We start from the raw sequence: 15,107 nt of genomic DNA, 5'->3' as shown, positions 1-15,107 counted from the left end.
GTCAAAAAAATACTGGAGGTGTAATGTGTGGGCATACCACAGGAGCTCCAAGAAGGACTAGGAAAAATCCCAGGGTCACATCCTAGGGGCGCTTCTGAAGTTCCCATTGTTGAACAGAGAGAGTGGGGAGAAGGCAGCCCAGCTCCCAGTTCTGAGGCCTTGCACTGGAGGTAAGGCATAATGGCCCTCCAGTGGGCTCCATGTCGCTGAGGGCTGGCAGTAGAGGCCTATGCTGGGAGGAGGTCTAGGGGCCCACCTGCCATACTCCAGGGCTGGCGCACCTCCATGAGAGAAGTGAAACACCCCTTCCCCAGCCCTACCATCTCACTCAAATTCTCCCCCTGCGTGTCCTCATGCTCTTGGAGTCCATTCCAACTTCCCACAATCAGAAGAGGACTTGCTTGTCCCTAACAGCTCAGCGTCCCCTCGGTCAGGGAACACCCTCCAAGCACACAGATTAGAAACTCCAGTGACATCTAGGTGCTGTCTTCCCTTTCCTGAGGCTGCTCTCTCCTTTCCATCCAGCCCAACCCCCAACACCTCAGCCTGCCTCCCCGCTCTCTTCCCCGGATGCCCATTTCATCCTCCAGGACACGTCTCCTGTCCCCTACTTCTCCTTCCTCCTGTCATCCCTGAGATGACACGTGGTCTGAGGATTCTGTATGAATTTCTTAAAGCCTCCAGAGGATTTTCCTGGACAATCTGGCATGTCCATTTATGTGTGTCCCTGGAGTTAGGCTTTTTCATAATTTTTTTCTTTTTTAATATGAAAAAAAGGAGAGTAGTTTTGAGTTTTTCCAGATTGGCAAAATGACATGTGTCCTCCAGCCCTGGCTCGTGTCCGGAGTGGCTGGCAGCATCAAGGGGGCCAGCTCAAGGCTGTGGGTGGCGAGCCAGGAGTCTCACGTTCCTACCTCGGTTTGGAATGACCAGCTTGCAAGGCAGGGCCAATGGGATGATGGAGTGCTGGTAGACCAGGGCAGACAGAGATCCTGTGGGGAGGGAGGTGGCATGTCAGGGGCAGCATACTGGAAGCCAGAGGGAAAACCTCCACCTCCACCCTTACCCCATACATATAATCTTCCACTTCTTTGTTACCTCTACTTCAACCACCAACAAAGCTGAAAAGTCACACCCTCTTGTTTCACAAGATCCAACAGAGAAGATTCCCAAGGCTCACTCCAGCAGTCATAAAGTTATCTAACAAGTTTCCTTTCCAGAAAGTTCCTCCTAACATCGCTCCTAACTCGCCCCAGTTCCTGGGGCTCCTCTGAGAACGGGCAGAAGGAGCAGAGAATTGTGAGATCCAAACCCAGCTCAGTCACTTCTCACCTGCGGTTCTCAGGTAAGTGTAACTTTGATGAGCCTCATTTCCTCATGTGTAAAATAGGGAGGATAACCCCGACCAAACATGAAGGTTGTGGGGCCAGATGTGATATAAGGTGCTTAGGCAGTGACATTCACATGGTAGGTGGTCAATTAAGGCAGCGGATGTTCGCATTGATACTCCAGTTACAATGAAAGCGAGAGTCCCAGCTGGGTAGGACAAATACAGAACAGTTTGGCAGAGTTTGGAGCCACGCTGCAGAGGGAGAGAAGCCCCCATTCTTTTTCTCTGCTGAATTTATGACAAGGGTAACTGGCAGAGCCTGTGAGAAAGAGCTTGGGATCAGACCCCTGGAGGAACCCAGGACAGGGCCAAGACTCAGGACAGACTGTAGAGACGGGGGCAGGGGGACAGCTCACCGAAATTTGGCTCGTTGGGGCAGCCCTTGAGCTTGACTCCTCTGGGGCCGGTCTCTATCAGAAAATGCCTGACCAGCTCATGGGTCATGTCTCCTGGGACAAAGAGAAAGAAATGAGGCTCGGTCCCTTCCCATGGCTTCCTCCCACCACCTCCCGAGACTGCTCTGAAACCTCTGCAGCGTGTGGGGCCAGGATGCGAGAAATGGCCGAAGAGAGAACCTGGCTGGAGCCCACGGACTGCAGAGCCCACTGCTGCTCTCCCGCCCCCCCGGGAAGCACATGGCAGGTGCCCAAACGTCCTGCTTTCCCATGTCTGGCCCAACCATCACCAAGCCCAAGACTTGCTCTTCTGAAGAGTCTGATGGGATTTAGGGTCCTGCGCAACATCCTGGGTCCCTTTTAGTGACTATAAAGGTCACCTGGTCCTGGGCCCCATTCTGGGAGATGAGGTTACCTTTTTTATTCTGCTGCATGATGGTTGGAGGCGGCGAAGACACCTTCATGGCCAGCCCATAGGCGCCTCGGAAGGAGTGACTGTCGCGGATGATGAAGGCCCCTGGCTCCTGGTCCTTGAGGAGCGCTATGGCTGCATGGGGAAGGGACGAGGAGAGAGGAGGAAGCAAGACATTGGTGGCATTAGTTTTACTTAAGTTGCATTGGGCCTATCAACCTTCATTCTTTCTTAGGTGAGATAACATTCTTTAAAGTTAGAACTTAACTATACTTAAGGGTCTTCCTGTACTCAGGTTGGCAAACTCATTCTGTTGGGTTTTTTGGTTTGTTTTTGTGAGACCGGGCCTTACTCTGTCACTCAAGCTGGCATGCAATAGCACAATCATGGCTCACTGCAGCTTTGACCTCCCAGGCTCGAGTAATCCTCCCACCTCAGCTTCTTGAGTAGCTGGGACCACAGGCCACTGTTCAGCATGCACCATTAGGCCTGAATAGTTATTTTCTTTTTGTTTTTTTGTAGATTCAGGATCTCACTATGTTGCCCTGGCTGGTCTTGAACTCCTGGCCCCAAGTGATCCCCCTGCCTTGGCCTTCCGAAGTGCAGGGATTACAGGTGTGCGCCACGATACCCGGCTGGCAAGCACACTCTGTAAATGGGCAGAGAGTAAATATTTCAGGCTTTGCAGGACACGCAGCCTCTGCTGCAGCCACTCCACTCTGCCACTGCAGCAGGACGGCAGCACAGACAGGATGAAAGCCAGCAGGTGTGGATGTGTCCCAACAAAGCTTCATTTACAAAAGCAGGCAGCATCCAGATTTGACCCAGGGGCTGTCGCTGCTGACCCTGTCCCACACCCACACACGCTTCCCCTGAGAATCATTCTCACATTCCTAACTTTATTCTCTCTCTCTAAAATGCAAAAACCTCCCACATCAGGCAGACAGAAAGCAAAGGTTTCACATTATCTGGGCAGACCTTAAGAATCCTCCCAAGAGGTGTCTACATCCACTGCTTCTTCGGTCCCACACTTCACTGGGGGAAGTGCTTTCTATTGTCCAACTTCAACCCCAGCCCCCTCTGTGATGATCCCCTACTACAAAGAGGAGTGAATTTGCCTCTGTTCCTAGCCCCAGGAAGACACAGCAGGCCTCAGCCAGCTACGACCTCTGATGGACACAGAGCCCCGTACTCACCCTGCTCCCTGGAGATCTCAGGTTTGTACCAATATTTAGAAGTGTCCTGGACAAACTTCACTTTAGCCCGTGTCTCCGGGCTGTTGTCTAAAGCAGGAAAAGAATACAAAGTGTTACCGGCTACATTGTGTTCGCCCAAAATATACATCAAAGTCCTGACCCCTAATGCCTGTGAATTTGACCTTATTTAGAATTAGGGTCTTTACAGATGTAGATAAATTAAGATGAGATCATGCAGGATTAGGGTGGGCCTTAATCCAGAATGCCTGCATGCCTGGTGTCCTTACAAGGAGAGGAGACAGAGAGACACGTGGGGGAGAGCACCATGGAAGGAGCAGGCAGAGACTGGGGTGACGTGTCTACAAGCCAAGGGACACCAACGATGCCAGGAGACACAAGAAACTGGGAGAGAGGCCTGGGAAAGATTCTCCCCAGAGCCTCAGGAAGGAGCCGACCTCGCCAACACCTTGATTGTGGACTTCTAGCCTCCAGAACTGTGAGAGAACACATTTCTGTCATTTTTAAGCCACGAAGCTCACGGTCCTTTGTTATGGCAGCCCCAGGAAACTGACATCAAAAGCTGCTGTCCTCGAACACCATGAGAGCACAGTGGAAGGAACCTTTGACCTCCTCATCCATCCCCACCCCCTGCCGGCCATCTGGGTGGCTGAGCTGCCTCCTGGGGGCGGGCTGGCACTGCATTCTCACAGAGCCTACCAAAACCTTCCTCTACCCTGTGTCCCACTTTCCCTAGAAGACTGACTAAACCCTTCCCACAGTTTCTCTCCCATGGGCTAAAACACTTGCTTCTAGAACCTTTCTCCATAGGCTCAGTTTCTCAACTTCAGCATACGCACCATGAAGATGAGGACAGGAAGAGCCATTTCTGCCCCCTTTTCCCCAGGCCCCTCCTCACTTCCCACAGGGAAAGCCTGTGTTCTGCATCACACAGGTCAAACAATCACTTCCCTTTTGATCAAACAGCTGGTGGCGGGCCTAGAATCTAGAGGCCATCTATGCATGTCAGGCACCCCACTCCTCAGGCAGGCAGCACCCCCCCACACACCCATGCCCAGACTCTTTGCAGACCTTGGGAACTCGTCATAGAACATTAGATTCTGGAGGGAGCTGAGACAGGACAGAATCCAACTGCCTAATTTTACAGATAAGGAGAAATTCAGAGATGAGAAGTGACTTTCCCAAGTCACATAGATGGTGACCTTGGGAAGAGGCCCCAGCAACCAGTTTAGCACCAGCTAAACCGTATCTTCCTGTCTAAGCATCAGGAAGTGCGGCCCTCACTCTCAACCTCTTCCTTCAGCTTTTGGCATCAAAGAAAACAAAATAAATTGTGAGGGGAGGAATAGGAAAAGATGAGGATTCCACATTTTTCCTCTCCTGCCTTCAGAGACAGAAGCCGGCACTAAAGATTCTATCAAGTAAGAGAGCAGATCCGGAGACACAGGTTGTGTCTCTAGTGCTTAGTCAATTTCAACCTATGATTGACACTCCCTTATGCTTCTGGGATCTGTCTCTGGGCGAGTGTGAGGGGAGAGGTCAGCTCCCTTTCCCGGCAGCTGTGTGCTGAAGGTCCCTGGGTTAGGCAGCTGGGCCGTGCAACTGCTGCAGGCTGCTGTTCTCTGTCCGAAGCCCCGGGCCCCACTGCTGCAGTGGCCTGTTTAATGAGCTGTCAGAGGTGGCTGCAGTCCCACGTGCCTTCCTGTGTTGACTCCAAAGGCTATTTTAAGCAGGGAAGATGGTGGGAAACAGGAAGCGTCCCAGCTACTAGAAGTTTTGCATCCTTCAAGGAGAGGGGCTGGGAACCAGATGTCCCTGGTGGGCGGCAGGAAACAGGGGGTGCAGGGTCATTCTAGGTGTCCTGGCTTGGCAGGCTCAGGGCAGGGCCTGAGAGTGATACAGGGAGAATCTGGACAGCTGGGGCCCAAAACATTCTAAATCTACCTCAAATTTCAAGGCCCCAGGGCCACTGCACACACAGTCAAGTTTGAGCTTGGCCTTTGTGTTTAGACAATGAGCCCTCTAAGTGGAGGCAAAGGTGGCAAGTTCTGGCGATGGGCAAAGAATTCACTGCACGAACCTGCATGAGCTTCAGTAGAGCTGGGTCTATTAAGAGCGATGTGGCACCATGGGGCTGACAAAGGTATGGGGTTCCAGGTTTGGAAGGCAGGTTTTCAAGGTCATGCTAAATAACAATGAGCCCCAAGATATGGACACATGATAAAGACAACTCCAGTGATGCTTGGAGAGCATTTGTTTTGGGGTGGCGTGGCCTGGATTGGAAACCTGGCTCTGCCATTTCTTGACTGAATGATACTAGACAAGTGACAGAGCCTCTAAGCCTCACTTTGTAAACTGGGGTTAATAATATTAATACCTACTTGACCAAGTGGCCAAGAAGCTTAAATGAGATACTACTTAGCTCAGAGCCTGGCACACAGTATGTGCTCAACAAGTGGTAATGGCTATGAGGGTGATGATAATCATAGCAGTAATGCTATTCATCATTATTATTTTTATCATCCTCATCTGTATGTGCATCCTCATCTCAGCATCCACGACCACAGCACACTTACTGTGAGACACCTCCAACTCTCCTTACACAGATAAAGAAACTAAGTCCCAGAAGTCAGTGATTCACCCCAGGTCATCTGCCAAGGAAATGTCAGAACAGAGACTGGGGTAGATATCTTCACCCTTGTACTTACTTCATCAGCGGGAGGGTGGAAATGGAAGGAGGAGAGGCCCACCTGGCATGGAGTACTTGGAGAAGTCAGGCAGAGTGTGGGAGAAGGAGACAGTGCTGCCCCCGCTGGGACTGGACATGCCGCTGGCGACAGGCGAAGACACCTTCCCGTTGATGGTGGCATAGTTAGGGAGGCTGCCCGCCCGGTCTCCCACCGACATCCTTCGCTTCTCTGGCAAGGCTGGCGTTGGGCTCCCTTGCCGGAAGACTGCTGAGTCCGGCGAGGGGGAGGTGGTGGGGCTGCTCAGGCCAGGGTAGTAGGCAGGGGAGACAGGGAAGGAGGGTGTGGAAGGAGCCTGGTAGCCAGAGGCACTGCTCTGCCGGGACAGTGTGGGTCTGCGGTCCTCAGGGATGGAGTAGCCACCATAGGCCACATGCCGGTCCAAGCAGGGGCTGCCGGGAACCACAGATCCAGACCCTCCCAGGTGCCGGCCCAGGCTGGGGCTTCCAGGGCTGGCTATCGCATTGCCATGGAGACCAGAGGCCAGATTGCCTTGGTGAGCCCCAGGGTGTCGGCCCAGGCTGGGACTCCCTGGGGTGGTGGCCACATTGTTGTGGAGGCCAGAAACCTGGTGGGCTCCAGCTGGGTGCCGACCCAGGCTGGGGCTCCCCGGGGTGGTCGCGGCACTGCTCTGGGGGCTGGAGACCGTGCTACCTTGGAAGCCAGTGCCTGGTGGACCCATCACCTGGCGATGGCTCAAACTGGGACTGCTGGGGGCAGCCATGCTGGGGTTGATGGCCCGGCGGCCAAAGCCAGGACTGGGGGGAGTGTTGGTGCCCACTGTTCTGTGGCGTGCCTGAGGGCTCCCAGGCACTGTGTGGACACCAGCCACGCTGAACTGAGCTGGGGCCTGGCTTTCCGGAGAGGAGCTGAATTGCTGCAGTGAGTAGTCGGGGCTGCTGTAGCTGCTGCCCACGGTCGGGAGGGGAGAAGATCTCTGGTAGTTTCTCTGGGCGGACGGACTGGGCTGTCCCAGGCTGCCGGAGTGGAAGCCAGACTCCAATAAAGGCTGGGTGGGTGTCCAGGGACCCTGGTCGCTGCCCTCTCCTGATGGGAAACTCCCCACGGAAGTACTGTAGAGAGATGGCAGGTTGAGATACCAGTGGACAGTACTGAATGAAGGGTGGATTTACAGCAGGCTCTCAGCCCTCCCTCCAACCACAAACAACAGGGAGAATGGCTCCACCAGCAGTACGGCGGGACGTCAGGGCTCTATACGTTACCTTACAGAAACATCAGAAGAAACTGAGGCTCAGGGAGGTTAGGCAGCAGGCTTCAGACCACACTGCCTATCAAAGACCAGGGTTTCAACTTATCTGTGTCTGATTCCAAAGCCTACTACCGCTTCCCTACTGCACCATGCTCATTCTTGAGCCACGTCAAAGTGAAGAGACCTCTCCTGTGGAAACTGGAGGTGGCTGTCATGTGGTAGCCTCCAGCATCACAGAAATTCCCACTGGAGGCCGGGCACGGTGGCTCATGCCTGTAATCTTTGGGAGGCCAAGACAGGAGGATCACCTGAGGTCAGGAGTTCAAAACCAGCCTGACCAACATGGTGAAATCCTGTCTCTGCTAAAAATACAAAAATTAGCCGGGCATGGTGGCACACACCTGTAATCCCAGCTACTTGGGAGGCTGAGGCAGGAGAATCGCTTGATCCCGGAAGGCAGAGATTGCAGTGAGCTGAGATCGCACCACTGTACTTCAGCCTGGGCAACAGAGCGAGACTCTGTCTCAAAAAAGAAAAACCAAAAACCAGAAACTCCCACTGGAGTTTCCTGGCTCCTGTTGCTCCCAGGGGTAGCCCTGCCTTGACTCAGTTTCCTCAAATGTGATGATATCATCCTTGAACATTGACTGAGGGTGCTAGAATCGGGCTTTCACTCCTGGGTGTCTCCACAAAAGCAAAGACAAGGAATCTTCACATCAGGGGATTTCAGTTCATTGTAAGGTCTGTTCTCCAGCCACTGTGGATGTGGCCAGCAATGGAGAAAGCTGCCTTGCATGGTAATGAGGCTCCTGTCATTAGGAGCGTTTAAGCAGAAGCTGACAGACCTATGGGCCTGAATGTTGTAGAGGGAATTTCCTGCATTGGGAAATTAGATGAAATGAGCTCAGAGGTCACTCCCAATTCTGACTCTGAAAAAATTCAGTTCAGAGGACCATCCCTGGGGTAATTGCCACAATCAAAGCTTCCCTTGTAAAACAAGTCCGGGTCCACATGGAGTGTCCTATGAGAGCACAGCAGTACAATGTGATGGATGGTCAGTGAGTTGGAAAATCCAGATTTTGCTTGTTAAAGTTTTTCCATGTGGAACATGAGGGGGTTGGATTAGGTGACCCTGACTCCTTCTAGATCCAAACTTCTATCCATCTATAGCAAGAGAAAAAAAGGTTGACAGGGACCTTGCATAAACCAGTAGCTGTAGGGAGGTAGCAGTCAGGCTGTGCACCAGGAGCCCCCATGGGGAGGGTTCTTACTTAGCTAATGGGCCAAAACCTGGAGCTGCGGGCTGGAAGGACGTTGCGGCAGGCCGGCCCCCGCTGGGCCAGGTTGGATAAGCTCAGGTTCACTTGATGACATGAGCTTTTGTTTGGGGGTATGCTCTTGGGTCAGGCAAGAGCCAAGGGCAAGGAGAAGGTCAGGGGCCAGGCTAGGACAAAGTCTACCTTGCATCCCAGAAGGAGCCAGAGCGGAGGGCCACCACCTGGCATAATCCAGAATAAACTGGATTCTGAAGAATGGGAGCCAGAGCCAGGCTGAGCAGGGCGGGAGAAGGAGACAGTAAAATGGAGTTCTGGAAGGTTGATCTCGGAGGAGAAAGGCCAGCTTCCTGGAAGGGGCCAACGCCTCAGCAGGAGGGATTTGAGTGAGAAACAGTGAACAACTTCCTAATGCCAGAGCTCACTGAGCATCAACAATGGGTGGCTGGGGCAACTTAGGAACATCCCCTTTCCTTTAACATGGGAAATGCAACCCTCTGCCAGAGTCAGGCCTCCTAGCGATGCAGCCTACTGCCCTGCTGACAGGCTGGGGAGGGGGCCTGCTTTGCTTAGAATCCACAAGACAGCTGCCTCTGCTCATCTGCTCCCCCAGTCCTCCCATGGTACCCCGACTTGCAGGGGAGGCTTAGCACTGAGCCAATATAGGCTGTGCCGCAACCTGGCCCCACCAGGCCTGGGGAGATGCCAGGGGAATTTGCAGGCCCTATGTCATCCCAGACTAGGGAGAGCAGTGGGCACGGCACAGAAGAGATGGTCAGGCAGTCTCCCTTCCTCGGGGCTACGTAGGCTAGCTGGGTCTTACTCCTTTGCCTGGCTCCCTTCCTATGCTGTCATCCCATCTCTGTGTCCCCTCCACCTTCACCCCCACTACCCCAGTCCAGCAGCTGCTTGCTGCACCCCTCCACTGAGCCTGTGAGCAGGGAAGCAGGGACTGTCCACCCACTCTGCCCACTTCTGGGCTTTCATCTCTGTATGATGCACTCAGACATATGGATGCCAGCCATCCATCCATTGCAGCTTCCTAATAGCAGGCCACAAGCCCTCAGCCCCACACTCCCAACACAGCCACAGCCCAGTCCTCTGTCCCTGCTGAGCTGTCTTTCTGGAATGCCCTCTCTCTCCTTCTTCATCTTTCAACATCCTGCTAGCTCCTCTGGACCCTCCACAAATGCCTCCAGCCCTCAGAAATCCTCCCTGCGCCCCTAGCCAGAAAGAATGGCCCCTTGTTCTGCGCTCCAAGCCTTTCACTCGTGTGGGCTTCGGGCCCATCTGACTCTCATCCTGTGCGGGATGGCACCTTGACGCAGGTCTGGGGTGAAGGATACAGACATGGGCTCTGGGACCACATGCTTCCTCCTGAATCCGATTTCTGCCACTGCTCAGCTGTGGGACCTCGAGCAAGCTACTGCACCTTTATGCCTCCATTTCCTCTTCTGAAAAGTGGGAGCAATAACAGTGCTCACCTCCTATGATTGCTGCAAGGATTAAATAACTGTATAAAGCACTTAGCAAAGAGCCTGGTACCTAGGATGAGCCCACTGCATAGGTCATTTACTGTTGGTAGATTTTCAACTGGGGGAAGGACTTTGCCACATTAACCGTGGTACCCCTCACTCCTTCCGGTACAGTTTTGGATGGGCGGAATTGAATGCCGCCTGGGAATTACAGGTAACTGCCTTGGGGTCCCCACAGGATTCAGCACTCAGGACATGTGCCCTCAATGCACCTTGATGAAGTGGTTTGCAAGATGCCACCATCTGGGTGTGATTTCTGCCTGTCCACGCCACAGGTAACAGATCCAGGAGGCCTCACCCATAGCATCCTAGTCCCAGGCCTGGATTCTCATCCCCCACCCGCTGCCCCTTCCCAGCTTACCTGTCAGCACTGAGGATGGGGCTGCTGGTGGAGAGGGGGCTGGGGGAGACAAAGGAGCCACCCAGGGTCCCATTCCTCAGGGGTGTCTCATGGCCATAGGCCTGGGTGGCTGGGGTGCTAAAGCTCTTAGGCTCAGAGTCCTGAGCTCGGGGCCCAGCAACGGCCGTCCGCGCCACAGATTCGACATAGCTCCGGGGCTCTGGAAGGGACAAGGGGACAGAGACTGAGCACAGATCCACAGGGGTGCGGTGCAGGTCCCACCCAACCTGCCTTGGATGAAACCCAGCCTCCCGGACCCCAGCCTGGGAACACATGAATATCCCCCAAAAGAGACCAAGGGCTCCTGCCTGCCCTGACCCACCTGCCCTGCAGCTATCTTTCACCAGGGCCTTGCTCAGAAGAGAGGACTCTGAAATGGACCCCAGGCCCCACCTCAGAACATGGCCATCAGGGACTCTTCCCTCCAAGGACTAGGAGTCTGTCCATAGCTGGCAACCCCCTTTGGCTGCTCTCTTTCTTTGATGATCTTGTTACTCAGCATTCAGGCCCTTCTAGGTTCTCCTGGTGCCACTAGAGTCTGGGGCCCTACAGAAGGCCCAGAGGTCCATCCCCACCTTGCCTATATCCCAAGACAGCGCCAGAGTTCATGTGAGCTCCATCCCATGCCCAGAATCCAGAAACAGCCTTGGCCATCTAGCAGCAGGCCTGCACTTGTGAGTCATGCCCTGCAGGGCTGCTGTGGACTCACCAGCCCCTTTGATGCCAAGACACACCCACCCCTCTCTGCCTGACACACTCAGCATTCCTCCAGAGACTGGCGTCAGGGAATCCCATTCCCAGGCGGAACTCAGCATTCCATCGCCCACCTCTGGCATTCCTGTAGCACCCAGCAGTTTACAGAGGATCTCAATATACCTGGTGTTCCAAACAGCCTAAGAGGAGGGGGTGGGGGACAAGTGCTAGGAAAGACCATTTTACAGATGAAGATGCTGAGGCCCAGCAAGGAAAATGACAAGGTCACAGACAGCCCCACTCACCTCCTGGTCCAGCACCTGCCCGACTCCTCCACGGCCTCTGAGGCCAGCCTCTAAACACACTCCACTTGAAACAGGAAGAACCAGCAGAATGCTCTTGTTTACCAAGGTACCCAGGCCACGATCAGGGAGGGATGTCATTCCCACCACCTCCAAACCCAGCCCTGTCCCTTTCTTACCCAGGAGGAACTGGCCTGAGTACAGAGCCATACTGCCCACCACTAAGGAATCCACTGAAATCAGCATGAGAAACTGAAGAACCAGAGTCTGTGCAGCCCTCAGGAGGCCGGGCCCCTGCAGCCCCTGCTGGCCAAGACTGTGATGCTCAGAGCTGGAGAAATGCCCCCTCCTCCAGGTCCGTCATGGGTGACAGGCCCAGGGTCCAGCTGGCTGACATGCAAACTTCCTCCCTTAAGCCCAGGGAAAACCAGGGTGCTAGCAGGGTGTTTCCAGCACTTGCTGCATAGGGGCACAGCCTCCAGGGAGTGGCTCCTGGGATGGCCCTGAGGTCTGACATCCTATACCCAGGCCAGAGGCCTCTCTGGACACCGGAAGAGAATGGTCGCTCGCTCAGCACAGGACCCTTTACAGAGCAGGTTCCGGAGGCTGTAACGGGGTCTGCAAACAGCTCTAGCCATAGCCTGCCCGCCTATCTTTTGTCCCCACACAGAGCTCCCTCCACCCGACAGCAATGACAGTGAACAAGGCTGAGGCAGTTTGTCTGCAAAGAGCCGGGAACAGGCGGTCTATTCCAGGTACCGGGCACAGGGTGATGTAGAACCAGCCACCTAGGCACCCAAAGCTGGAATCCATGCAGGCAGTACCAGCAAGACCTCCTTGAAAACCTTCCTCAACCAGCCCAGGCCGCCCACCCACCTCACAGAAAGCCCAGGCCAAATTCACACCAGAGGCATGGATTCTGCACCACCCAAGTATGATCCATCCATTGTCTTCTGCTGGAACCAGAAGACAATGCGGAGATCCCCTGACCAGGGCCAGCACATGTTTTTGTAAAGACTCAATAGTAAATATCTTAAGCTGGTGGGTCAGGCTGCTACTGTTGCAACTACACACCTCTGCTGTGGTGGTGTGAAAGCTTACATAGACAATAGGACAGTGAATGGGCGTGGCTGGGTTGCAATCAAACTTTCTTTACCAAAATAGTCAGTGGGCGGGATCTGACCAGCTGCCACAGTGTGCTGACCCCTGATCTAACCTGTCTTCTCAGCCCAGAGAGGTGGAGCCATGTGCCCAGGACACATGGATGCTTAGTGGCAGTGAACACTAGCACCAGAGTCTCCGGACTCACAAGCTGGCTCTGGGTGGCCCAGACAGAGCCCATAGGCTCACAGGACACCCAGAGCTGGCTCTATGCAGCACTCCAGCCCATCAGCCAGAGAAAAGCCAACTCCATGGGGCTATTCCTAATGATCAAAAGAGCAAACAATTATACAGGAAAAGTAGGACTGAGCGGATGTAAGTACCTTTCCCAGGTCACAGCTAGCAAGGGGCAGTCGGCCTAGGAACCCAGGCAGTCTAGCCCCGATCTGCCCTTACCCACTGGAAATGCAACCCTCTGCAAGTCAGGGAGCCAGTAGTTTCAGCATGTGTTTTTAGTCTTGGGAAACTGGTAACCCAGCTTGGGAGAAGGGACCCTCAGAGGGAGCCTCATCCACAGCCATGCAAATGACACCCAAGAGTGAACCAGAGTCCACTCTCCCCTCCAGTCCCTTGCCGCCCTAGGTCACTCTCTGAAAACTCTTCCCGGACCCTTCCAGGCATTCATCATGGCTTCACTCGGGTCCCCACGGTTCTCAGCACCCCTTCTCTCCCACCCAGGGAGAGAAAGCCACTCTTTGGCTGTCCGTGGGCTCCCAGAGCCTGCCTAGCTGATCTGTGTGCTGAGTCCTCCCACAGCACCTGGTATACAGCAGACCTTGATCTGCATGTGCCCCACAAAGTCACAGAAGCATGATCCTTACCTTCCAGCCCCATCCAGAGACACACAGTAAGACCCCAGAGGCACACATTCATTTTCCTCACTCCCTGAAGTTCAAGTTGAAACCTACATGAATGACACTGTGAAGGTCTGTGTTCTCCAATCCACTGACATCACTCCTGATCTACTCTCTACCCTGATCTGCATCACTGGGCTGGCTTTTATTTACCAAACCCCCTTACTCTCTGGCTCAGGACAGGTTTGGCCTTCAGAGGGTCTGGTAGTGGATGAGAGGGAGGGAGAGAGAAGGGCAAGGTGCCGGTGGCTACATCCCCTACCCACCTCCCTCTAGCCACACTCCGGTCAGCAGCCCTGCCCTACAGCTCCTTCCTAGTTCCTTAAGGCCTGGGAGGATGGCTCCTTGCTCCTGGTAGGGAGAACTCTGGGTGCTTTCCCATCCCTCATTGGTCTGCCCAGGCCTTTTAAGGGTCCATCAGCTGTCCTAGGTTGCTCCATTGGAATGAACCATCACAGTTTCCCACCAGGCTCCTAACCCACATATTGGGTAAGCAATTCACATTGCCCGACACCCCACCCCTTTAAAGAAGTACAGGTGCCCATTCTAGCAACAGTAAAACTGAGATAAAGTGGGCCACACCACCCTGTCCTATAGTCAGGGCACAGCCAAGCCTGGAACCCATGGCTTACTTGCCATTACACAAGGCTGGGTGTCTACTAACTGCTTCCGGCCTAAATGTGGCACCTGAACCGCAGCCTTGGAGTCTGAGGGTAAGATTGCATGGAGGGCCCATGGGACAGTATATCAGAAACCCTGAGATGGCTCAGTAGGATGGCCAACTTCTTAAGGCAACAGTCCCATTGGCCCTTTCAGCTCCTAAACTGCAGAACGCCAGAGGAGTTCTCAAGAGACTAGGAGTCTGAACTTGGGGAACAGGAAAGGTGGTACAGGGAGAAGCAGCAGCATCCACTCCCACCACAGTGTCAGAAACAGCCCTTGTGCATTGGGTGGCCAACCTAGCCCAGGTCACTGAGACCCAGTCCCACCTGGCCCTGCCCTCACTGAGCCCCCACCTGCCTTTCTCCTTCCCAGAGCATCCTCTTCCTTGGTCAGCTGGTCTGCCCTCCGACTGCCAACCCAACCTGCTCCTCCAGTCCCAGATCATGGGGTAGAGAAGTACGAAACCCTTCCATGCAATTTCTACTCCTCATGAACTCAGAGCAGGAGGGCCCTTGGGAAGTTACTTGATTTCCTGAGCTCATCTCCAGTACTGTTTAAAAACAATCTTCAGGGCTAACCATCAGTTTTCCTCAGTTTCCACACTTAGATTTCTATACTGAAAATCCTTCCTTTTTCTGTCTATTCCCTGTCTCTTTCTCTCTCTCCCACTGCAGGACAATATACTTCTACCTGCAAGCTCTCCTCTCATCCACCACCCGTGCACTTACTAGAGACTTTCTGGGACTCAAGTTTCCTCACCTGCAAAGTGGGAATGAGGATACCCCTCTGCCCAGCCAGGATCAGGTGAGAAGAAGCAGGAAAGTTCCTCCTAATTCTTTCTTGCCAATCCCAGGCCC

General features: G+C 53.9%; 1 protein-coding gene across 11 annotated transcripts in view; it reads right to left on the bottom strand.

Moving 5' to 3' along the window:
• TNS1 (tensin 1) overlaps positions 1-15,107 on the bottom strand; it is a 214,550-nt gene that overhangs the window by 12,119 nt on the left and 187,324 nt on the right. For all 11 annotated transcript variants that reach the window (XM_037740770.1, XM_037740771.1, XM_017534926.2 and 8 more), the window contains 6 exons: positions 10,539-10,737; positions 6,162-7,231; positions 3,394-3,480; positions 2,201-2,332; positions 1,747-1,839; positions 915-992 (listed from right to left, as the gene is read on the bottom strand). In XM_037740770.1, coding sequence (XP_037596698.1) covers positions 915-992; positions 1,747-1,839; positions 2,201-2,332; positions 3,394-3,480; positions 6,162-7,231; positions 10,539-10,737 — 1,659 coding nt within the window. The remainder of the gene's footprint in view (positions 1-914; positions 993-1,746; positions 1,840-2,200; positions 2,333-3,393; positions 3,481-6,161; positions 7,232-10,538; positions 10,738-15,107) is intronic.

The sequence above is a fragment of the Cebus imitator genome, unplaced genomic scaffold (assembly GCF_001604975.1).
Source record: "Cebus imitator isolate Cc_AM_T3 unplaced genomic scaffold, Cebus_imitator-1.0 Scaffold89, whole genome shotgun sequence".
In the NCBI taxonomy this organism is placed as follows: Eukaryota; Metazoa; Chordata; class Mammalia; order Primates; family Cebidae; genus Cebus; species Cebus imitator.
Note: the sequence above shows the minus strand (reverse complement) of the source record. Positions and strands in the feature narration are given on the sequence as shown.